Genomic DNA, 21,941 nt, shown 5'->3' on the forward strand with positions numbered 1-21,941 from the left:
AATAATTTTTTTATTTATAACTAGAAATATTATATTAAATTCTTATCTTAGAAGACTGAAATAAATTATTTATGGTATATATATAAGTGTATTTTTAATAGAAATAGCCCAATAAATTATAACCTGACGGTATATAATATACAATAAAATGTATTCTAGATCGATATTTTGATGAAAGTAGACAGTAAAATATATTCTAGTTACGAAGTACTAAAAGTTGTGACAGATACTAATCAATTTGTTTAATTTTTCAAGACGTTTTGTCAATATTTTCTTAGTATTTTCTGTGTTCTTAACGTTAATGATTGAATCGGACAAGCGTGTAAAAACTTCCTTCCCACTTCGTTTCTGTCACCTACACTGTGACAACAACCCGTAAAAATACTAGAACTATATCACATGACTAAATTTTCCATGGGGTTTATAAAATATAACTCGTTTTTTTAATCGTTTAATTCACCCTTCTGTCACCAGTGGCGCGTTATATCTTCGTGGGGCCCGGGTGAATTTGAATTAGGAGGCCCCATTGTCGACTTCAGACATTTTTCTTCTGGGGGGAATATCGTTTTGGAGCCCCAATAAATTGCCCATAACGCGCCTCTTTAGAATCTGCTTTTGTTTACTTAATAAGTCTCGTAACTGAGCCTTAATAAGCCTTCATTTATAGTCTGAGCCTTTATCGCGTGACTATTAGCTAAATCTAACGTCAGCTGACTTATTAATTCTCATTATTATATTAGCCTTTATAATGTGTTAAGTGCTACACGAACTTTAATCACATGCTCACTTCGTTATTTGCTGATTATTAATTGAATCACTTTCGTAAAGCTGATTAGTGAATCTTCATATTAATCACTAAGAGCATTTATCACTTGATTACTAGTAAATAAGCCTTAATATCGTGTTGATTTAACTGGATTTCTATCATATGTTTTTAACTTACTACTGAGCCTTTCTTTATCGTATGCCAGCTAATAAACCTTCTTTTAGATTACTGCCGAATCATTATCACACCTTCACTATGAGACTTTATCGTATTATTATCAATAAGTGAGCCTTAAAAATTTTGTAACTATATTTTTATCACGTGTTCACTGCTGTGTTTTTTTCATTGTACGCTAACTGATAAGCCTTCCTTCTTGTATAATCGTTTACTATGTACAGTACCTTTATTGCACGATGGCTAATAAACGAGCTTTAATGATAAGTTAATTTAACTTTATTATAATATATTCACTGCTGTGTCTTTCTTCATCAGGCACTAACTATTGAGCCTTTTATCATGCACTAATTATCGAGTCTTTCATCATGAGCAAAGTATTGAGCCTTTCGTAATGTGTTAATTATTGAGCCTTTCGTAATGCGTTAATTATTGAGCCTTTTATTATCGTGCGCCACTTATTGAGCCTTTCAGCGTGAGCTAACTATTGAGCCTTTCTTCATCACGCACTAACTAATTAGTCTTTTTACACTATCATAACTGAATATTTATCGTTACTCACTGTAAACCGTTATTATATATTGACCAATAAATCAGATTTAATAATGTGTTGACTGCTATTAACTAGTGTTATTAAATATTTAAAATGTTACTTGCTCGAATATTTTAATTGAAATGAATAGAATTATATCGAGTTCAAAAGTTAAAAGATAGAATTAATCTAAACAAACCGAGACGGTCGAAAATTTTAATCGATGACAAACCACTATATATGCAAACCGTACCCAACAAAATACAGCTGTATTCACGTGTTACTTCTACAATATTAAAACCAACAAATATATATTTATACATATAAAAATAAAAAATAAAAAATCTACGTAACGCATCCAAGTATCATAATAATCTTGGAGGCATAAGGCTCATCATTGGCTATGCAAACACAACTTTCTCTCTCTCTCTCTCGTGTTTTCGTAAACAAATCCAAACCGGCCCTAACCTACATATTGTCTTTACGTAACAAATCGACCGTTTCTCTAGCCAATAGGCGACGGTAATTTTTGATGACGTGAATTGATTGGGACCATGTGCTCGACTGGTTTTGCCAGCAGTTTGTCGCTAGACGTTCAGATGTTTTCTCCTTGGCACACAGATAAGGGTAGATCGTCTCTCTCTTAAAACCTGCTTCGATGCCACCGTCATGTTCATCAAAATCGATTCGTGTGCTAGTTTTTCGTTAATTTTCCTTCTCATGGTTATCTTTCCAACTTTCTGCAGTGGTAAGTAATTTTTATTCCTTTATTTTTTTATTAAAAAAAGGGGGTATTCGCGTATTTTCTCCTCTATTTTCCCATTTAAAAAACCGGTATAAAACTCTGGCATCCTTTATTTTTGTTTCCTGACGACTCAATTTTGTAAAAAGCCTTATTTTCTGGTTATTAATTTAAATATGATTTTATCGTACGAAAATGCTATATGAGCCTTTCTCGAATAACTGTAACTGAGCTTTTAATCATTATCTGAATCTTTATAGTGCTATTACTGAGCCTTTCTTATTTGTTGAATATAACTGAGCCTTTGTCGTGTGTTAAATATTAAACGAGCCTTTATGAATTGCCTGTAACTAAGCTTTTATTATGTGCTACTAACTGAGCCTTTACTGTGTTAATAACAACTCAGCCTTTGTTACATGATACTATTAACTGAGCTTTTATCGTGTGCAATTGAATAAGCCTCTATCAAATTCTTTACATAAATGAGCCTTTATCGTGCATCGATTATGGTGAGACTTTATCAACTATTAACTGAGCCTTTAGCATTTGCTGACCATTAATGAAGCTTTGTCAAATGTTTACTTTAACGGAGCTTTTACAGTGTAGTATTAAATAAGCCTTTATTATATACGACCAATATCAACTGTGTCTTAACTTAAGCCGGCTATGAGCCTTTATCATGCATTAACTGCCAAAAATATAGAAAAGTATTGTAATTTATCACCCTGGTAAATGTCATAGAAGGCTTTTTTGAGGAAACAGACAGACAAACGTACGTACTGTTTATTATAACATTTAATTAAAATAACGATAAGCACCTATTCTACAGGGCAGAAAAGATTCCAGAATCGAAGCTGATACCCACTTTAATGGGCTTAAAATGGATTTAAAATGTTAATATGATGGTTTAATAAGTTTTAATGGGCTAAAAATATTTTTAATGGTATTTAATCAATTGATAAAGGGCTAAAATAATGCTAATATGCTTTAATAGTTTCGATGGGCTTATGTTTTTATACGATAAAAATCAAATGCTTTAATGATATTTAATGGGCTAAAAATGGGTTAAAATGTTAATGGGGTTTGTAAATATGTTTAAATGATGGAATCGGAACGTTTTTAAGGTGATTTAAAATATTTTTAATGGGTTATTAAAATACTAATGGGAAGAATAAGCTAAAAATTATGTATAAAGGACTAATAATAACAGACTTAATATACTTTAATGAGCCAAAAATATTTTTTAATAATAAAAATAAGAAAAAGAAATATTGTTATAAACATTTTTTACCCTATACTTAACAATAATTTTTTTATTTATAACTAGAAATATTATATTAAATTCTTATCTTAGAAGACTGAAATAAATTATTTATGGTATATATATAAGTGTATTTTTAATAGAAATAGCCCAATAAATTATAACCTGACGGTATATAATATACAATAAAATGTATTCTAGATCGATATTTTGATGAAAGTAGACAGTAAAATATATTCTAGTTACGAAGTACTAAAAGTTGTGACAGATACTAATCAATTTGTTTAATTTTTCAAGACGTTTTGTCAATATTTTCTTAGTATTTTCTGTGTTCTTAACGTTAATGATTGAATCGGACAAGCGTGTAAAAACTTCCTTCCCACTTCGTTTCTGTCACCTACACTGTGACAACAACCCGTAAAAATACTAGAACTATATCACATGACTAAATTTTCCATGGGGTTTATAAAATATAACTCGTTTTTTTAATCGTTTAATTCACCCTTCTGTCACCAGTGGCGCGTTATATCTTCGTGGGGCCCGGGTGAATTTGAATTAGGAGGCCCCATTGTCGACTTCAGACATTTTTCTTCTGGGGGGAATATCGTTTTGGAGCCCCAATAAATTGCCCATAACGCGCCTCTTTAGAATCTGCTTTTGTTTACTTAATAAGTCTCGTAACTGAGCCTTAATAAGCCTTCATTTATAGTCTGAGCCTTTATNATTAAAATTAAAAAGAAAGTTTGAGAAAATTTCTCTTTAAAAAGATCACAGATTTTCCTTAAACTATCCCTAAAATTGATGGAAATTTGAAGGACGTTCCCCAAAATTTGAGGGAAATTCAATGGGCTTTTCCTCTAATTTCAAAGGAAATTTGAAGGATTTTTCCCTAAATGAAAAGAAATTTAAAGAATTTTTCCCTGAATTAAAGGAAATTTAAAGGACTTTCCCTTAAAATTGAGGGGCATTTCAAGGATTGTCTCCAAAAATTGAGGGAAATTTAATGGGCTTTTCCCCTAATATTAAAGAAAATTTGAAGAATTTTCCCCTAATATTAAAGGAAATTTGAAGGATTTTTCCCTAAATGAAAAACAATTTAAAGGATTTTTCCCTTAAATTAGAAAAAAAAATTACCTTGAATTTCTTTTTGAATTTAGATAAAATACGCTAAAGAGAACGGCAAAAAATATTAATTTAAAATTATTACATTTAATAAATAGTAAGAATTTTATAAAATAAATAAAATAATTAAAAAATTAACTAAAATTATCTTTAAAAAATCAATTATACGGAATTTTCAAAAATATAAAAAACAAAATTTAATAATTAGAATAAAATTAAGAATAAATTAAATTATTCAATTTTACACAATATTAATTTAAATAATTAATTTTTTTCATACAAAAAAAGTAATTTAAAAAATACCCAAAAGCTGCATACACACACAATTGCCACTAATTGATGATTTGCAATAATTTTAATTGAAATTATTACAAATATTAATTACGTTATAGAAAATTTTATTAGAGTTAATTTAATTTTATTTCTTAAATTATTTAATTAAAATCATTCATTAAAAATTAAAATAAAAAAATTGTATATATATATATATAGTTCTGNTCATCGAAAAAATTTGGGCTAATAGCATGCTATTGTTTGAATTCCAATAAAATTTCTTGTAATCGACAGACTGTAACCGTTACAACGAGTCTGATTGTCTGTGTGAGTTACGGTAGATAATCAAATTTTTTGCTGAGTGTAACAGACTCGAAACAAAATCTAGAAAAGAAAAAAAAATAATAATAAAATATCAAAACTTTTAATCTAAATTGTTATAATGAATCTATTATTATTATTTTTATTATTTTTTTCTTAAATCCATGTCTGGAACAGTCAATTAATTTTTCCTTTTTTTTAAACAACGCATCTCATTAAAAGTATATAAAAATTTCATTCTTTATCGATTATTTTATGATGAAATTCGAGCGAAAAATTGTAAAATAAAAAAAACTCGTCGTTTACAAGTTTAAACTTGTTTGCTATTAACTGGTTACGATGATAAAATCATCAATTTGTTCTGGCTTTTCATCTTATTGACTGAAAATCAGCCTCATTCATCGTCTTGTGATCGGATTTCCACTTTTAAAATACGTTTATAGGCTTTACAGTCAAACCTCTGAACAACGGGCATGGAAAAAATGGCGACTGTGTCGTGGTGTCTGTTTTTGGAGGTTCGACTGTATCATTTACAAGTCTAAATTTGTTTGCTATTGATGATGATAACTCATCAGGATGATAGTATTGTCAGTTTGTTTGATTTTTATTAGATTTTTGTCTATTGTAAATGATCTGCATCACTCCGTAATGATATTTTTAATTTACTGTATATCGTTTACAAGTTTAAACTTGTCACAAGGCCGAGTGGATAAAACCATTGAACACTGGTCGTGGGTTCGTGCTTCACTAACGGTCTGGCCACGTGGAGTTTTCTGGGTTTTCTTCACGTGTCTGGCGCATAAGTGAGGCCAGTATCCCAAGGAAAATCCTCCTAGGAGGCACCCACAATTGACATAGTCAGGGAGACACTCTATTTGGCTCATAAGTTGAGTTACCGTATTGTTCCAAATTAACCAAGTTTAAACTTGTTTCATATTGATAATGTTAATCGAATAGGAATTTATTAATTTTTTTAAAGTAAATTATTTTTTGATTAAAAATTCTGTAGCAATGAGTAGTTCTTTTTTGGCGTTTGAATCCGTTAAGTTATTGTTAATTTCAAGAAAATTATCGGTTGAAATCTTTAAGATTACTCAATATTATTATTAAATGATTCATTCAATGGACAGCATGGATTCGTAGTATAAATTAACAATTTAAATGAATTAATTACCATTATTTCAGTGGTTGAATGATTCAATTATGACAATTTTACTTTCCAAAATGGCGCCCTACAGCATATTCAGTATACCGAGTTGCTACGATTTCAACGATTCAAAACAATTCATTTAAGCAAATTTAATGATTCAAATTATTGAATTGTGACAGATTTTGTGCTTCAAATGATTCAGCAGTGATAATGTAAGTGACTTAAATGGCTCGAATGTACGAATGTAATAAATTCAATAACAGTCGAACTCCAATAAACAGCAGCCATTTTTTATGTTCCCATCAGTGGCCGTTGTTATTACTTTTTAAAAATTATTTATAAGATTAATTTCTTAGATTTAATACAAATCGATTTTTACAAAGATTCTTTATTAATATTCCACGAAATAAATTTAAATATTTGATTTATTTTTAATTATTAATGATCTTATAAGCTCCAATAAGCTCTAAATGAAGTTTTAACATCGTTAGAAATTAAATAATTTACCATAAATTCTATAAATTTCCATAAGAATCCATATTTATTGAAAAATTGTAATATTTTTCTAATTCGAAAAACTGTGTCGGGTAGACATACAGTACGAACGATGCCCTTAAGCTGTTAGTTTGTTACTTAAAACGTAGACCTCCATACAAATGAATATAATTTCCACTAACGTTTAGGCAAATTTATGAAAATTAGCCTTGTTTCACTTCATTAGCACTAATTAGCACTCGATCTCACGTGTAAATCGATCCGAAATCTATCGATTTTGCCAGTCCTTTTCATTAAATTTATTTTATTTTATTAATAATATTAAAAAATAACATTAAATTTCTTTACTTTCAGTAATTGTTTTCAATTAGTATTACTATTTTTTTATAAAAGAATTTAATAATATAATAATAAAATAATTGAAAAAGTAATATAAAATACTTTTGTTTAAATAATAAAAGTCATAAAGTTATTCTATTTTATTTTTTATTATTTAAATATAAAGAACTAAATACAAAATCTGAATTTTTTGATGATGACAATTGCAAAAACAATTAATTTTTTCATGCAAAAATTATAAAATACAATGCAAAAATGGAATTTATGTTACATCCCTTAATTTTAGGGAAAAGTCCTTCAAGTTTCCCTTAATTTTACGGGGAAAATCCTTTAAATTTTTCTCAGTTTTAGAGGGAAAATCCTTTAAATTTTCTTTAATTTTAGGGGAAAGTCCTTCAAATTTCCCTCAATTTTAGGGAAAAATCCTTTAAATTTCCCTTATTTTGGGGAAAATTCTTTAAATTTCCCTTAATTTTAGGGAAAGTTTAAGGAAAATCTGATCTTTATTAACGAGGAATTTTCTCAAACTTTCAGTGTATAAATCAGTACATAATTTAAAATTACATATAAAATTATTATTAATAAATCATTTTTGCATTTTGCTAATTTTACAGATTTCTTATTACATTTATCAAAAGTTTGGTTGCTTTTTTTTTAAATACAAAAATGTTTTTTTTTTTTTTTTGATAAATGTAGTAACAAAGTCGTACAATTAGAAAAGGGATTGGAAATTTGGCAAGGATATCTGGAACGTTTCCAAAAACTAACGTTTTTCTTCTATATTTTTCGGTTTAGGTATAGGTAGAAAATGTGGAAAATAAATCGGATAAACTGTCGTTGATACTTTGATTCACATAGGGACATTTCAAAAAACGACAAAAGAAAATCAAAGAAAGCATCGATATATTCGCTACTTAGAGGGATAAAGTAGGATTTTTTTTCGAATCCGTTTTATTTTTAACGTAACAATTTGTAATTAAAAATCACAATAAATGATTTCTTTGAAAAATATCATCGAAAAAATTTGGGCTAATAGCATGCTATTGTTTGAATTCCAATAAAATTTCTTGTAATCGACAGACTGTAACCGTTACAACGAGTCTGATTGTCTGTGTGAGTTACGGTAGATAATCAAATTTTTTGCTGAGTGTAACAGACTCGAAACAAAATCTAGAAAAGAAAAAAAAATAATAATAAAATATCAAAACTTTTAATCTAAATTGTTATAATGAATAGATCTGTTAAAGTTTTAAAGCCTTGCAACTTTTTTTCTTTCGTATCGTCTATACTACACTCGAAGAATGAAAGGCATCGATCATAAGATAAAATTACAAAAGGTCTCCATGTTCATTAAGGATATCGATCTGTAAGGTTCACATTGTCTATAATAAATCGAATCTCTTTTGATAAATTAACAATAGATTGTTAACAATTTCGATTCAAGAATTAATTCTAAACTTTTCTCGATCTGTTTTAAGAGAAAACGTAACTAATTAAAACGCTCGATATTGATCGATAGTGCCAAGAAAATTGTAAGTGAAGTAAGGTAAATAGTTTGAGTTACATATACCATTAGTGTTCCGTAAGTGTAAAATGCACACGGTTTAGTGCGATATGTATAAGTACATAAATGAAAGTAGTTTGTTTAGGTTAAACAGTATTTACACAATACGTAAGTGTCTGTGCAAGGTGGTCAAGATAGTAATGGGGGTCTGGCAGGGACGTTTTTCACTATTAGGTACAATAGGTACGTGCCTAAGGCCCGCATCCCGGGACGGTGTTAAAATTTAAAGACTAATAGGCTACTATTTTACAAAAATATACAAAAATAGAGCTTAGTATTTATCATACCAGAACTAGGACGTCAGCTATAATGGGGTAAAGGAATGAAGTGCCGGAGAGGAACCGAAATACCTGAAAACTTAGGGTTCTTTTTTGGGGTGTTAATATGTCAAGGCAAATATAATTGGGACCCTACAGCAAAATATATTGTTATATTAAAGTAAAAAAAAGTAAACGAAAAAAATAAAGTTGTATAGGGCCCTATTTTCTTCGGTCCAGGGCAGTTTGTTTCCTCTTGGTCCTGTTTCTGTATTACATCACCAGTAGCAGATTACGTACAGTACATCATCATTATATATTATCTCTCGAGAGGGAGGAAGATGGTGATTTTCCCCGGATCCAGAAAAAACTTAAAAATAAAGTTTTCTACGTACTTATAGGCTCTATCCTAGGGCCATATACAAACTCTCACGGTTTTGTATACTGTATATAAATACAAAGATGGAAACAGTTTAACTGCATACATCGTCAGTATGTAGGGCGTAGATCACTACAAAATGGAAACAGTTTCGTTAGTAGAATACATTCTTGAACCATTATTCTGTTAAAAATACGATATTTAAAACATATATTTCATATCCAATGTCTTGTTATTTTATATTTTCAGTATCAAATTCGATTCTGTATCACGATCGATCATGTTTAATGCGTCGTTTAAATGAATGATCATTTTTTATGAGCTTCTAGTGAATTTATTGAAAAAACTTTTTGATTTTTACATCAGTTTTTTTACAGATTTGTAACGTTATAAATCATGTTTTTTTATCATTTTTATTAAAAAAACATTTAATGTGACGTAAAGTCTAATAAACAAAATATGTTAACCTAATTTTCAAAATTTTAAATATGGCGAATAACTGTATAAATAATATTAAAAATTCAAGAAGAATAATGAGAATTTTATGATAATAAATTTTTTCTATTGAAGAGAAATTATGAATTTCTTTTCTTTACTCATTTTTTTTTTCTAGATAGCATTGTCCTGTACGTTATTAATGGTTGATACTGCAGTTAAAGTATAGCGAGCACTAATCATCGTTTATTCATTGTATCTAGTTTATTATCGATATAAAACATATTTTATATAATTTAACGTTGTTTACGGGATTCGCTATTACTGTGATAGCGAGATATCTACTGCTTTTGACTACAAAAAAACTACTGTAAATCGTATAACTAATTTGCAAATATTCGTTATATCGAATTCATTATAAAGCATTTATTGTGCAATTTAGCATTGTATGCGGAATTCGTTATAGGGGGGTTTAATATATTTACAGTTAAAACACTTTAGTATTGTATCATTAGTTTGTAAATATTATAAATGCAATGAAATCTCTGAAGGAAACGTAAAAAAATGGCCGTCGTTGGGAGGTGCCATTGTTGGAAGTTCCACTGTATAAACATTGCTAAAGGTATTTTTATAGTATTGTATTATAAAAAAACTAGAAAATTAAGTCATTAATTTAAAAATATCATCACAAATTATACTGTTTACATATTTACTGTGATCTATTTTCATTATCATGATGATATGGAATTATGTCCTTGTTACAGCAAATTACTATAAATTACATTATCATTCGAGTCTTATTTAGATTAAATTATTTAGGAAAATTAAGCATGTTCTTTATCGATATACAGAATTTTTGATATTACAGATTAAATTCCTTTGTTATATCGAAAATGATATAACTATTATTAAATAAATTTCTTTATCTTTATGCATCCATAATTTCTATAGCGTATTTAATAAGCCAACATATAATTGGAAAATTTTATATTTCTTTATAAAATATTAATATGTAAGTCATGTTATGTAGTTACTACACAATGAGACTGTAATAATGGCTGCATGATAATATACACGTGAGTGAATTCATATATTAATACCCTAATTAAAAAATGCAAAGTAGGCCTATATATTTCAAAAATTCTAATTCTTCAGCTTGATATCCTTGAATCAATTGTTTTTATAACTTTGTTAAATCATTAGAAATCTTGGATTTATAGGGAAAAAAATATCTTTCAATTACGCTATTGATGACTTCATAATGCCATCTTTTATGCTTTGCTGACTTTGAAACAAGAAAAAGTTATCTTAGGAAACAATTATAAAATAATGAAACAAAAAATAAATCCATTATGAAGCATGCACAAAAAAATTTTGCTATTATTATCTCTTACAATATAAATTAAAGCTTGAGTTTTGAATTTTGGCGCATCGATTTGTATCAAATGTTTTCCAGTTTTTTTCATCATTTAAGTTTAATTTATTCTTAAAAATTATACAATAACTAATGTATATTGTTATCCAGTAATAATTTTATTCTTTTACTTGATAACTGATCATCAATATTCTTGTAGAACTCCAAAAGATTAATTGTTTCGCAGCTGAAGAACCCTTAAGATAATGCCATTCCGTCGATTGAATTTTATAGATTTTTTTGGTAATTGGCTTAAAATAGATTTCTCATTCACTGGACAACATTCGAGGAACTTGACAAATTCCTTAACTCAACTTTTTTTTAATAGTTTCATGAACCAGAGGCGCCCACAAGTGATCGAATGGATAAAACCACTGAATACTGCCAGTTGGTCACGGTTTCGCAGCTGATCAGTGGACTGGTCACATGGAATTTCCCGGGTTTTCTTCACCTGTCTAACACCTGAATAGTTTTCTATTTAGGTGTTAGTCAGGTGAAGAAAACCCTGGAAGAACTTTCTATAGGAGACCAAGACTATTCAGGTGCCAGTTTTCTATGGAAAGTTCTTTCAGGAGGCACTCCCTTTGGCAGATCGTCCACGTGTTGCGTTGCCTTATTCCAGTGATCCCACATAAAGTAATGTTTCGACAATATTTGCAATTTACTCTAGCGATATTAAACATTTTCATTGTATAATTTATTCATAAATATTGAATATATTGGAACAGATCTTGCATAAATTTCTTGAATTGGTATACGTAAAAAGATTTCGCTTGTGTTAAATCTATCTTCTGCATTCATTTGATAAGTGAGAGTAGCAAATTTATCAACGTTTTAAATGTCACTGTAACTGTTTAATATCAAAAAACATTCAATTTATTTTCAGTTTCTATAGAGATAAATTGTTTTAACATTTTGTTCATTGAACGAGAGAATTCTAAGCATCTCTTAACATTAAAAGTCACAACTTCAATCTATGACAATAAGACTATCTGCACGTTATTTTTCTTTACAAATGAATTGTAAAAATAGCTTGTGCGTGCGATATAATAGATTTGTCAATAAAAACGTGTACATTATGAAGCTATATTTTTAATAAAAATCTATAAAATTAACATCACAAATGCATGAAGTAGTCTAAAAAGTTACGTATTTTAAGATCGCAAAATTATATAAAGATGACGGAAAATAAATGATAAAATATATAAAGTATCTTCCACAAATTACATACATATAATTTGTAGAAGATATATTTTCTCAAAATGTAACTTAAAATGTTGTAGCTGTACAACTTTAGCAATAGCTCGTTGTATTGCTATATAAATATATCTATATCTAACTGTAATTATGTATGTATATATATATATAGTGTGTGTGTGTGTGTGTGTGTGTGTGTGTGTGTGTGTATTGTGGGCACTAAGAGGGCTTTTTAACAAGCCCATTCTGGGTTCGGCTAGGCTCACAACAGGATGGTTGGGTAGTGAGAGACGGGGTCCGACATATCCGAAACAGATCACCCCAAAAAATTTCTGGGGTTTTTCGACCCATCCAAATTAGTTTACGGGTCTTCCAGAGCGATAAGCTGACATTTTAACCTTCTCTATTCCCATATACCTACTACTGTATCCACCATACAACTAAATTGAATAGTTAGACGGGAGGATGGCCAAGCGGTTAATTAAGGAGGAACCGGGTTTGAATCTGGGTGTGAAGCATTCTAAGCCCGAACAGTTTTTTGGGCATAGTTCGTCGAAATATGTACGGCCCGTTTCTCCCTTTGTGGGCATGGGCCGAACCCATAATAAACTTGCTAAAAAATGATTTCCTTAGTTTTCACAGGGCGAAAAGGGTTCAATAAAATTAAAAAAAACCATAAAATTGAATGATTAATTAATTAATTAATTAGTTTTACAGTTGTAATTATATAACAATTTACTAATTTTTAAACATGAAAAATTATTATAAAAATTATATAATGATTTTGTATAGGTATACACCCATGCAAAATGCTGTTAAAATTATTAAATCTCTTTAAAATTAATAAGATAAAGTAATTAAAATGAAGGTATTATCATAAAATTTTGACATAACGAACTATTGATTTATTACCCCAATTATAGGAATTTAATTTAATTTATTATAAATCTAATTGGTTTACACCTTTTATTTTTAAATTAAAACAATTTTCATTGGAAATTTTATTTAACAATTCTTAATTAAATTTACATCAACGTTTTAATACAGATAATTTGACATTCGGACTTTTAATGAAACTAATCTTTAGCTTCTAGAATCCAAGGATATTTATGAAGTTATTATGATGTAAATGAAGTTTCAAATGAAAGAATTATGCTAATGTAAAATTGTTTATTTACATTGTAAATAGAATCCAATTTAAATTTTATATTAAGACAGTTAAATATTGTTTGTATTTCACATTTTATAAGTCAAGAAAAATGAATATTTCTTGGAAAATTATTGAAATATTTTCCTTATTTTATGAGGGAAAAAAATTGTATATATTAGCTTTACCTAATTTGATTTTACTCTTATTCTTTAATATAATTAAGTATAATTACATGAGTGGAAATAAGGGAAGAAAAAATATATATACTGTATTAATAAATAAGGTTGCATACTTGAATGAATGCCTTTTTTAATAAAAAAAAAAATTATCTTGGAAAGCTTACAGATTTGATATTAATGAAATAATAACTAAATTTGCAAGCCAATTACCTAATAAAAAATTAATTTTCCGGTTTTGATGATAAATATGATGTTAAAAAAACATATCGATGATCGAATTCGACTTAAATACACATTATTAACATTAAAATTAGACTGTATGAAGTATGAATTATATTAAAATAAATTATGTGATGAAATTAATTTTATAATTCATTTTAATCATAAAACCGAGAAGGAAATCGGGATACCACGTTGAGGACCTGGGTTCGAATTCAATCTAAAATCTTATAATGTGTTCTGATATTGCCCGTGGGTTCGAGTCATTAAAAATGAATATTTTTAAGGGTTTTAATTCTCATAAATGTATTTATTTTTTAAATACTTTTCTTGAGTTTGCGATTCTTCATCAGCGCTACTTGACCTCATTACGGGTCGGCCCCTCTTCTAATATACATTCTTTTATCTCGCGAAAAATTCAATCTAATGCAAAAATAGAAATATTGTATTGAATTAAATATATATAGTAATTGAGTAGATAATGTTCCAAATTCAGATAATAATTAAATACGATGAAGTAAAAATAGAAGCCAAATGACGTCATTATGGCAACGAAAAAAAATTACATGTTCACTTAAACATATTAAAAGTAAGAAAAAAGTTACCGGTTCTTATCTTCTAGATTTTTTTTTTTATTAAATATTATAATTACAGTTACCTTGGTAGTCACCACTTATTCCAACATTCATCTCTTACTAAAGTATTTATTGCTTTTTGAAGTGCTCCGAGAGTTGGCAACATCACTTAAAAATATCTCTTTAGATGTTGCCAGAAAAATATTTTAGATAAATCTGAATAAAAAAAAAATAATAAATGTTCTATAATTTTGTTAAACATATTATTAATAATAGCTTTTATTTTATTAAATATAATTATTAATTATAATTTTTAATAATTATCGAATAATTAGCATATATAAAAAAAAAAGTTTGACTTCGATTGATTGTATTGAAGTTGTCATACGATGATAAAAATTAAATTAAACGCACGATCGATTTTCTTTTCCCTTTATAACACGTCTTGAAAGATGTTTAATTTTATTTTAAGTTAAGAAAGATATAATCACTTTTTCTTGTTTAATCCCGAAGTTTTATATTAAGAAACAATTATACATACAATATAATAATTAAAATCGATAAAAATGTGATTTTATAAAAATTAAATTTATTTTTTTCCCTCTAAATTTCAAAAGCAAAGTTACATGAATAATAATTTTTAATATTTATGAGAACGTCAAAGACGATTTTTCAATTGAGTATTATTATTAAATAATAAAGATTACTATTGATGCATAAAAATAACTTTTTAATCATTTCTATATAATATGACTTAATAATTTAAATTTTTAAAATGAATATTTAAAAGAAAAAATTAAAAATAATTTTTACTTTCGATCGAATATTGTTTTAAATTTTACTGAAATTTCGTATTTTTTAAAATAAATTATTANCGAATGTTTACGTTGTCATAACAACGTATTGTTTGCATTATCGATCATCGCTTGATCAAATCGATCTCAAAATTTTTTTGTTGACTAACTTAAAACGGTAAGTCCGATAAATATATTTGGTTTATATAAATTGACATTTATATAATTCAAATATATTATAAAATTAAATCGATTTAAACGAGGTACAAAATAAACAATTCAAAAACAAAAAAAGGAAATAAACCTAATTTGAAATTATAGTTAGGCCTAAATATTAGGCCTAACTAAAGGAATTTAATTACTTTTTTTTATATTGCCGAGTTGAATTTTATACTTCTTGTTAAATTAATGAGTAATAAGAAGTATACAATTCGATTTTTTTTTCGACAAATGTTTATTTAAAACACACTACACTTCATTAATTTCCTAATTAAAATATTTACACATTACTCAATTAAATATCTGTTTAATGGTGTTTGCGTTTAACGAATCGGGAGAAATGTTCGTTGAAAATTAATACAGTAAAATCTGTGTAAATAGGAATATTTTTTCCGATTTGGCAGGTTTCCGTTTTATTCAGGTTCCGTCTAGGGAAGGTTTCACTGTATAGTACCAAAATTCGAACTGGCTTCTACCGAGAATCATAAAATTAACATTCACAGAATGATTAATAACATTTACTACACTTTTTTATGGCTTTTTCATTAAGTTCTACGCATTTATATTCAGAATGATTTATAATTAACTTCATTCTTTTTTTTCGAATAAATTTTAATAAGTATAATGTAATCACACTCAACGTTATTTTTCTCGTTACAGATTATAGATGCTTAAAACACAAACGTGGTTTGTTTTATTTGTTTGACTTGTAGTAAAACATTTCTTTATTGTAATAAATTAATTTTATACGGCAATTAATTTCGTTCTTAATTAATATTTAACACGAATTTATTTCTTAATTACCTATCAAATAGGCAGAAAATAGGCTGTGTTAATAGATTCGAAAGAAATTAAACCAATCTGCGAATAATGCTTGTTGTTTTAAATCAATTTAGAATTTTTATAACGTGAATACTCTATTATTTTAACTAATCAGGAATTTCTGTTATCAGTTCAAAAGTTAATTATTTTTTAAAATATTTATTTTCTTGTTGTTAACTATAAACGATTTTTAACATTAATTTAATTTATTTAATATCATAAATGTGACCATTTTACGCTCTGCATATTTCCTGTTATCTATCACAATAGAGATATTGATCATTTGGAAAATTATTAATCTAAATTAATTTTCTGAGCTAATTTCTAATGAATTTATTTAAATCTTATTATTCGTTTTCAGTTTTATTAAAAATAAATCCTGTTTTAATAATCGTACATATTTTTTTTTACGTAAACTTAATCTGAACTAGAAATATGTGGGAAGAAATAAGTTGTAATAGAAAGGGGAATATGCATCATAACAAATGTATTGAAACAGAATAATAAAGTATACTTATTTCATAATGCATTATTGACCTAGAGCAAAGTGTATGTAATTTAATGTTTACGTTTCTTCTTTTATTGAAATATATAAGAAGCGTACAGCATCGATTTGAAAATAAATACTGTGGTACCACTGTTTTTTTCTAAAGTGCAATTTTAATTTTAATTACGAATTCTACATATGAAGCACTAAATACGTATACAAATAATTTATTTCTTTATCCAAACAAGTAAATAATTTTTTTTTACTGTAATTATACATTATATAAATACTAAATGATCGTTTTTTTAGAAAAATAAATGTAAAAATATAAACTGGCAAAAATTAGATTATGCAATTGAAATTTTCTCGTAAAATATGTAAATTCTAATACGATATAATTTATAAAAATGCAATTTTTAGTAGGGAAAGAGAAAAAATTATTTTCTACACGCAAACTTTATTCATTTGACCTATACTTTTATAGATTAGATGTTAACGAAAAGCGTTATCGCCCTTTCCAATTTCGTGCAGCTTAACGATTAAAATTATTTTATTTATTACAAAAACTATATTTTGTCTTTGTGCTTTAAATAAATTTAATCACTGCAGTTTGTCTAATGTTTTATTAATTAATAATTGCTGTGAATAATGAATTTAATGCGATATTTACATATTTAATTGTTTCTATAAATTGTCATTATATTAATGTAAAATGTTGTAGTTAATAAACATTACTGTGAATAATGAATTTAATGCGATATTTACATATTTAATTGTTTCTTTAAAATGTCATTATATTAATGTAAATTCTACAATAATATATATTCACTCTAATCATAATGCTTGATTATTTTCCTATAAAATAAGTACGTGGTTTAAGATGAAGAATTTGTAGCTGCTCCGATGACACTCCCATACATGTCAAGTTCTAAACATTACCATTATCTTACCGAAAATTAGATGTAAGAAATTTCCAGAAAGCCTTTTGCATAATTTCTAGAAAGATAATGGTAATGTTTAGGAGTTGACATGTATGGGAGTGTCATCGGAGTAGCAACGAATTCTTCATCTTATCCTACGCTTACAACAAAATTTATTATCTCTTTAATTGCAGTTTATAACTTTGGAATTAAATAAATTTTATGAGAAATATAACTTGAATTAAGATCTTAAAATCGAGTAAAAATAAACACAACTTTTTTGGAAAATTGAAGCTGTAGATCTCTATCACTTCTTCGTTTACTTGCTGCAGATATTGATGTCGTATATCAACAAGATGATGTCGCCAGATCATAAAACAAAAGAAAAACAAGGAAACGTCATCTTATCTCACTTTTCTTTTGTAGAATAATTCTAAATAGGTGTTAATATTATTATATTAAATAATAGTTTAAAATGTAAATAATTCTATAATAAAAAGTTTTATTCAAATAATTCCAAGCATTTTTCAATTGATTAATGAAATTATGCTGCGATCAATTGAATTTCTAATTAGTAAGTAGTATTGAGTTTTATTCTTACTTTCCAAGTAAGAATATAGAGAGTATACATTATCATATCAAAAATTTACCAGGAAGAATGTTTTTTATTCATTCTGTTAACACAAAGAAATTAGAGGTTTCTTATCTCAAATTGATTATATTTGAATAAAATTAAGACACAATCTATTAAAATCAGTAATCTTTTATNTGTAATAAATTAAGAATTGAGTTTATATAATATATTTAATATTTTTGTTTTTGAATATTTTAAAAATTAGATAATAGTGAATTTTCAATTTGTTCACCTAGAAAGGTATTAAAAATTTTTTTAATCTTTGATAATTTTATCAATGAAAATTTTTGAAAATTCATATTTCTTAAACAGGAAGAAATTCTGTAGGATAGAATGAGGATTTACTGTATATTTATATTAACATTTTCAATCTGAATAGATTTCTAAAAGAAAAAAAATGTGCTTTTACTATGTATTATCAAACATGTCTTCTATTCACAGGAAGTTTTTATTGAAATAAATATTTTTCATAATCTTGAAATATCAAAATTGAAATTTATATATATATATATATATATACACCATTTTTGTTATATATTTTTCAGTTCCTTTTCATCTATAGATTTTTGTAAAAACTTCTGTTATTTGATCTGGATACTCAGAGGCATCTTATTTCTTTTTTTTTTCCTTACAAAATAGTAAAACGCATTATATAAAATTTATTTAATTTTTGAGTATGTATTACAATAATTAGATTTCTACATTTTCTAGTAACATAAAAATTTTATTTTATAGTTATCTGGAGCTTATATATAGCATAAACTATTTATATGAATAGTTTATGTCAGTAAGGAGCTTTAGTTGTTGTCTTTCTCTTGATAAGTTATATTAATTATGAAAGAATTTGCTGTCATGTAAGTCTCAGAAACGGATTAGTTTTTTTTTCTTTTGTTTTATTGTTACTTCTTTGACAAAAGAAAAAAGGGGAAAAATACAAGAAAACATATCAAAAGTAAAGAGAATGTCAAATGGAGAAAATAAACATATAAAGTTACTTTCTTATATCCTAGCTGCAGCTTTCCTTTTCTTCTTTTACAAACTTTTATCTTTTAAACTGTTAAGTTTGAAAAACCTCATGAATATTGCTCAGTATTTTTTTCAAACATGGGAGTTTATAAAATAAAAAGTACCAATAAAAGTTGCAAGTTATTATTTTTAGCTTGTTTAATCCATATAAAAATAATATAATTTAGAATTTGACAATGCAAAAAATCAAAGTTTTCCTATTTAAGTAAGTAAGTTTTCACACATACGAATTGTTACTTGAAGTTTTTTCCCCTTAATGATGATCTTTACTATCTATACCTATATATAGATATTTTTTTAAGTATCATTAATTTTGCTTTTATGTAATACATTTTAACTAAAGATATTTAAAACTGTAACGATGAATAAAACAACAAATATTTATTACTTTGGTCGTCATGAAAGTTATTGTCGAATGAGAAAATAAAAAATAATAATCTAGAAAGTAATATATACTGTAGAATGTTATATTTACTCACGTTATAATAATAGATACTTCTCTATATATTTGTTCATTCAAAACAAAATTGGAATAGGTTCAACAAGTGATTGTTAGAAAAACATTTTATATAAATTTTTGTATTTAAAAAAATCTTTAGTATATTAAAGTTTCAAAACTTTTTCTGAAATAATTGGATGCAAATATTTATTTATTTATTTTATTTTTCTCGTTTATTTATTCTTTTCTTTTCCTTTTTTTTCGAAATAAAATTAATTTGAAAAATTAATTATACTTAAATTTCAGTTCAAATTTGCATTTTAGTGTTTTATCTATTTCGAAAATTGAATATTTAATTATATAACTTACAAATATTCTTGATTTTATACATTTATAAAACTAGGAAAAATATTTTGGTATATGTGTATACATATTTAGCATCAATTTATATATATATACTTTCCTGTAAAAATTTAAAATCTCAAAAAACTTATGTGATTATATGACTAAAAATTTGGCTTTAAGCGTGTATTAATTAATAGTAGCAGTTAGTATTGACAAATATAACATTTTTTATAGAAAAACTTGAAAATTTTTAATTTTTTGCAAAAGATTTAAAACTTTTAAAGTTTTAAAACTGCTTTTTTTTTTTATTAAATTGTTTTGAAGAGAGCTCCTTGATGTGTGTCAAGTCGCATTCTTTAGATAGAAGTGAAACTCGAAAAACCTGTCGAGGTTGTATCGAAGACACAGACGACAGGGATCGCAACGTGAACGACATTGAATATCAGTTTAAAATGCGAACTGATAAATAAAATATGTATTATCTATAAAGTATGAACAGCTTATAATTCTTTGTTATTAACAATTTAAACCTTGTCTATCTCCTTATAATGGGTTATTAATAAAAATCTATCGCATTAAAATAATATTAAAAAAATGCAATTTTCTTCAGCTCGAGAATTTTTCACATTTCAATGATTTTTGATATAGTAAAATGTTTTGATTTTGATTACGCTATCAAAATTTCAACGTTCATCAGCAAGAATGTCATCTGTAAAAATTAGTTGTTACCCTTGAAGAAAAAAATATAGGTCAAGTTTTAGGAAGGATGGAATTGCTACATGTATCAGCTGATTTTGTTTTGATTTTTTTTTTTTCTAATCGGCTTAAAATATAAAGATTTAAATTATGCCAAATTTATTTATAAAGCTTTAACGGATCGATAGGTTCCTATAGAAAAGTTGCAATCTATATTCTTACTGTAATCTCTTCGTTTCCATTGGGATGAACTATTGTGAAACTAACAATAAACATGCTAATAGTATAAAGATGAGAGTATGAGAGGGAGAAATGACCTTAAAAGAAACTAGTTTCTCTATAGAATGTAGTAAATTAAAATAGTTATTCTCTACTTCTATTGTATATATATACACATACATACATACATACATACATATAGGCATTATATGGATCAAAAAACTAAAAACATAAAAAACGATAGTGTACCGATTCTGAAATGAAATTTGAACGGATGTCAAGCTTTGCATTTAAGTAAAAAGAAAAGACCTAAATTTTAGGAATTCAATTTTGTTTTTTATTGTAACTTTACAGGTTAGGGATGTAAACTTACCTCGGTAATTACATCCAAGTAATGTCAGTATTTAGAAAGGGCGGTCTGAAAACCTTAATTAATCAATGTTTTAATCTGTTCGCCTTTTCATTACTAACAAGTACATTGCCATAAAACTTTTTTAAATTGTGTAAGCTTTTACACAAATCTATTTGCATAGTTTGTTACATGCGAAGTAGGCCTATATGTTTAATTAATTCTCGAATTTATTTGCATGCAAAAATTTATTAAATAATGCAATAAAAACGAGAAAAAATAAATACGATTTTAAAATTCCTGTTATAAAATAACTATTTGAAAATAATATATTTATATAGGATTTTGTAATATAATTTCAGATGTTTTCTAGAGTAATTTCTGGTTTAGAAAGTAACTTCAAAAGCAATTTCTACTTTTGATTGCTGCAGATTTACGTAACGATAT

The 21,941-nt window shown here is 26.6% G+C and overlaps 1 protein-coding gene across 5 annotated transcripts in view; it reads left to right on the forward strand.

The window, feature by feature from the left end:
* Window positions 1-2,057: 2,057 nt before the first annotated feature.
* LOC111629994 (putative uncharacterized protein DDB_G0289963) overlaps window positions 2,058-21,941 on the forward strand; it is a 58,392-nt gene continuing 38,508 nt past the window's right edge. For all 5 annotated transcript variants that reach the window (XM_023374009.1, XM_023374004.1, XM_023373996.1 and 2 more), the window contains exon 1: window positions 2,058-2,220. In XM_023374009.1, coding sequence (XP_023229777.1) covers window positions 2,142-2,220 — 79 coding nt within the window. In that variant the 5' untranslated portion in view covers window positions 2,058-2,141. The remainder of the gene's footprint in view (window positions 2,221-21,941) is intronic.

Source organism: Centruroides sculpturatus, unplaced genomic scaffold (genome assembly GCF_000671375.1).
Source record: "Centruroides sculpturatus isolate CEXI.00-Female unplaced genomic scaffold, Cexi_2.0 scaffold68, whole genome shotgun sequence".
In the NCBI taxonomy this organism is placed as follows: Eukaryota; Metazoa; Arthropoda; class Arachnida; order Scorpiones; family Buthidae; genus Centruroides; species Centruroides sculpturatus.